The following is a 5047-nucleotide window of genomic DNA, read 5'->3' as shown; positions in this document are numbered from 1 at the left end:
TTTCTTCTCCACGATATCTTTGTGAGTCAGAGACGATGAAATTAGTGCAGAGTCGTTCAAAGTGAAAGAACACAACTTCTAAAACAATAGAAAAGCGAAGAGAAGTTGCTAACACTAGTTAATTAAACCTTTCCCAATGATAGCAGCAAACTCAACAGTTAAATGGCAACCCTTTTTTGTTTTTCCTTCAACGGTGGAAAGTGGAAAAACAAGGAAATTAGAAAATCTCTATCACAGCATATGAAAGAGAAGCTAGAACTGCTACGTCGACTTCCTCGACGGTATGAGCTGACTATTAACTTTTAGTATCTCTGCCTCCATTTAACTTTTGCCATTGAGATGAGAGCAATGCAGCGTCAGAGGCAACATTAGCAGCAAGAGAAGCGACTAGAGTTGTTGAATACGATGAGAATTATCTCAAAAAACCTAATTTGTTTAAATCGATTTGGTGTTTTTCCATTTCTGTGCAGAGAGAATGTCATGGAGAGAGAGAAATAAGAGTGAGAGTGAGTGTCATGTCGTCATTTTTAGCTCGCAACTTGTTATATACGAGGATAGTAGCGTTATTTCACACAATTTTAAATTTTAATTTGACTGAGGAAGTTTCCAAACCGCTAAACCCGGCTTGGTCTTATAATTAGGTAAAAGTGTTTTTTTTTTAAAAAAAAAAAAATTAAATAAAATAAAACAGGGGGAAGAAAACGTAAAGGAATGATGGGCCAAACATTGTAGAGGAACGGAACAGTGGGATACAAAGAGGCATGTAATCCCGTTATCCTATCCACTTCCAGGCAGGATCCATTAGCATTAAAGCAGAGGATTCACATACCCCTACCCACCGCAATCCAACAGACAACAAAACCATCCCTTGAAAGTCAAACAACAAAACTCTCTCTCTCTCTCTCCTCTCTCTTATCAATGGAGACTCTATCTTCTCTATGTACAAGCCAAGCTCTAATGTCCGGTCCATCATGTTCAGCCATTTTTTGCACTAGTGGGTCTGTTTCTTTTACTGGGTTTTCTCTAAAAACTCAAGCTTTTTCAAAAAAGAAACACACTTTGAGTTTTGTCAAGGCTTCTGTTGCTGTCGAGCAGCAAACCCAGGAAGCTAAAGTTGCTCTCATTAGAATTGGCACTAGAGGAAGGTACTCAAAAGTTTTTTCTGGTCAAATCTAAATTCTGGGTTTCGGTTTGTTTGTTAATGTTTGACTTAATTTTGTTTAATACTTGGGATTTTTTGGTGTATGAGTGAAATTGGCTTCTGGGTTTTTGGGAGATTTAAGGTTGCTCTTTTCTGGTCTATGTGCTTCTATAGACTGTCGGGATGGTCTTCAAATTAATGATCTTTGCACTGGAAGTTCTGTTATTGAATTGGCTGTTATTGATTTAGATTTTGACTTGGTAAAAGAAATTCGGCCGTGACTTTGCTGATCAGTTTAATCAGAGATGCAGTTTAAGTTGATTTTTACTCAGTTTCATCTTCTAGATTAGCTTGTCTGTGAAATGTGGTTTTGATTTTGTCTCTATTTTAAATTTATTAGATATCGGTGTTTTATTCTTGAATCTTTGTATGTTTTGGTTATAGTTATACAAAAGCTTTCATTTTTGTATGTTTTTGCACTTAAATTCAATGAGTTTTGTTAGAAAATGATGCGTTTGACATTACTTTGTGACTAGTATAGGTAGGTCCAGGACCTTAACATGCTAGTTGAATGGCAAAGACAGTTAGATTTTGTTTCTTTTTATGATCTTGTGCCAAATATTTTGGATTTAGTTATGTTGTTCTGCTTCTTGATCTTCTTTCTAAATGTTTGACAGCCCGCTTGCACTTGCTCAAGCTCATGAGACACGAGACAAGCTCATGGCTTCGCATTCAGATCTAGCCGAAGAAGGGGCTATACAAATTGTGATAATAAAGACAACAGGAGATAAGATACAAAGTCAACCACTTGCAGACATCGGTGGGAAAGGATTGTTCACGAAAGAAATAGACGAGGCACTGATAAATGGTGACATTGACATTGCCGTTCACTCAATGAAAGATGTTCCTACATATTTACCAGAGAAGACAATCCTCCCCTGTAACCTTCCACGTGAGGATGTTAGGGATGCATTTATTTCCTTGAGTGCAGCTTCACTAGCAGATCTTCCTGCTGGTAGTGTCATTGGAACTGCCTCACTCAGAAGAAAGTCACAAATACTCCACAGATATCCATCACTCAGTGTACGTTTATTGAGCCACATGTTCTGAATATAATTCTTCTTGGGAAATGATTGGAAATTGCTCAGATGCTCTTACATGAAATTTAATTTTACGCTTATAAAAGCTATCATGCCTGTTTATTTAGTATGGAGCTGTCGTTTGTAAGCGTTACTTGAAGTGCAATCTTGCTTTTAAAACCATTCCATTGATGTGATTTGCTAACGTTGTGATTGACAGTAGAACTCCTTTTTCTGTTTGAGTTCTTGAGAGGGAGGTACATTGGGATATATGAAAATTTATTTGAAATATTGTTTAGCTTTTTATATTCTTGTAGTTTAGAAAAGCAAGCATTCTTGAGGCAGTTGTCATTATTTAGGATTTTTCACGTTTTCTAGCTTGTTGAGCTTATTCTCAGGGTTATCTGGTATCTCTTGATCATTGATATCCTTATATTGCTTCTAATGTATGCTTCTCGATGATTTTGTTTTGTAGGTGGAAGAAAATTTTCGGGGCAATGTTCAGACAAGGCTGAGAAAACTTAATGAAGGAGTTGTAAAAGCAACGCTATTGGCATTAGCTGGACTTAAACGCTTAAATATGACAGAAAATGTAACTTCCATTCTTCCACTTGATGACATGCTTCCAGCAGTTGCCCAGGGTGCAATTGGAATTGCGTGTCGAAGCAATGATGATAAAATGGTGTGTTACCTTAGCTCATCTAAGCTTTGCATACATGAAATAGTTGATCCAAATTCTGCATGCTCCACATAACTGCCATAGATTAGGATATATCTTAATATCAGAACCCGGACACTTTATGTTGATGGCCCATTCTGGTGCGGGTTTTGCAGGCTAATAACTTGGCTTCATAAAACTAATCATGTTCTTTTGTTACTGCCTTTTGCAGGTTAATTATTTGGCTTCATTGAACCACGAGGAAACAAGACTAGCAGTTGCATGTGAGAGGGCCTTTCTTGAAACCTTAGACGGGTCCTGTCGTACTCCTATCGCTGGATATGCTAGAAAAGATGAAAATGGTGATTGCATATTTAAAGGGCTGGTTGCTTCTCCTGATGGTACACGTGGTATGTTATGTTTGTTTTTGCGTTGAAAAGGTGCTTTCAAAATTTCTTGAAATTTGTTTTTTTTACTTCAAAATAAATTTTTTAATGATTTTGGATTGTTTTAATGTGTTAGATATTAAATTGTTTAAACTATAAGCATGTTCAGTTTCATGTAGCTTCTGCCGTTTTATGACACTTTAGTTTTTCCACCTTTTCTCTTCAGTACTGGAAACTTCAAGAAAAGGTCCATATGCTTTTGATGATATGATTGCAATGGGAATGGATGCCGGCAAGGAACTTCTTTCACAGGCAGGCCCTGGATTCTTCGACCGATGAGGAACTCGATAATAGCACAAGGAATAAGCAAAATCAAGGCTTTGTGTTTGAGTTTTAGGCCTAGCTGTCGACCATTTTAGTGTTCATTAATTCTTCAAAGCTATTTAATCTTTTGAGTTGCTGTAAAGTAGAAGAGCGTGAGCTGACACGAGCACTATAGGCTATTGTATCTTTAGAAGTAATAGAATTCGAAATTTTTGGTGTTCTCTCACTTGCATCCATAATGCTATGCTTTTCCATTGTTTTCTCTTTCTCAATCTCTGGCGTGCATGCACAAGTGCTGCTGTGCTCCTGAAAACCTGCTGATCCAAACATGGATAGGTGAGCGAGGAAGGGGGTGAACCAAGAACACCTTTCAAGTCCGGGTGGTTAGGAAACTCGGCTCTCAACCGGGATGACCCGGGTTCAAGTCCGGCAACATAATATTTATTTTGGCTCTCTCATTTGAAGTAAAATTAAAACCAGGAAGCAAAAATTAAGGATTAAAAAAAAAATCCCAAGAAAAACTATCAAATTAGTTTACTATCTTTATGATCCTTTAACAAAATCTTTGTATACAAAAAACCTAAATCTAACTCTCACTTATTACTGTTAATCCATTTGATTTTTTTTTTCGTTAATTTTTTTTATGAGAGATTTGGAAATTCAATAAGATTTCATCAATTTGAATAAAAATGATCTTACAATGTTTTATGTTCAATGATTTATAAATCACACATATAGAGAGAGAGAGAGAGACGATAATTATTTTCCTGCAAATTGCAGGCATTGTTTCGACAATTATTTAATAAACACCTTTTTGAAGAGTTTTTTCGTTGTAGTTTGTATAATATTATTGCTTTAGATAAAAAAGAAATTTATTTTATTATAAATTGTAATTTTATAAATAATATAAATATTGTGAATATAAACATATATATAGTCCTATAAAATAATTTTCATATAAAATCTAGGAACTAAAGAAACAAGGAGACTAAAAAATCTCCCTCTAAAATACTGGAACCTAGCTAAGCTATAGAATAGAGTAAAAACTAAGCAAGAACATAGGTAAACGAAGCTGAAAAATCTAAAGAGAAGAAGGCAAAGAGCTATTGTAAGTTATGAACAACATCTCACATTAATCAACTCTTTTTTATACTAACTTTTAAAATCAAAATTGATGTTATTAATAGGCTGACTAAATAAAAATAAAAAATAAATTGATAAAAAATAATTTTTTATAAGTTAAAAAATCATTTATAGTAAATTCACACCCAAACTCAAGCCCATGCCCAAATCTAGGAGAGAGACTCGGTTAATAATTTTGAAATATTGACCAAATTGTCATATTTTTTAAAATTTAACTGGATTGTGCTTTTATATATATATATATATATATATTGAAAAACAAAGTTTGGATACCGGGGTTAAATTGGGTTACAACAGCTTTGTTGGAATCTAGTAG

The 5047-nt window shown here is 35.0% G+C and overlaps 1 protein-coding gene across 1 annotated transcript; it reads left to right on the top strand.

The window, feature by feature from the left end:
- Positions 1–699: 699 nt before the first annotated feature.
- LOC118049726 (porphobilinogen deaminase, chloroplastic) lies at positions 700–3855 on the top strand. The gene is made up of 5 exons (XM_035059812.2): positions 700–1145; positions 1819–2224; positions 2696–2902; positions 3111–3288; positions 3491–3855. Exons 1-5 carry the CDS (start codon positions 919–921, stop codon positions 3601–3603), a joined length of 1131 nt encoding a protein of 376 aa, XP_034915703.1. The 5' UTR covers positions 700–918; the 3' UTR covers positions 3604–3855.
- Positions 3856–5047: the final 1192 nt, after the last annotated feature.

The sequence above is a fragment of the Populus alba genome, chromosome 7, assembly GCF_005239225.2.
Source record: "Populus alba chromosome 7, ASM523922v2, whole genome shotgun sequence".
NCBI classification, from domain to species: domain Eukaryota; kingdom Viridiplantae; phylum Streptophyta; class Magnoliopsida; order Malpighiales; family Salicaceae; genus Populus; species Populus alba.
This window is presented reverse-complemented; position numbering and strand designations above follow the sequence as displayed.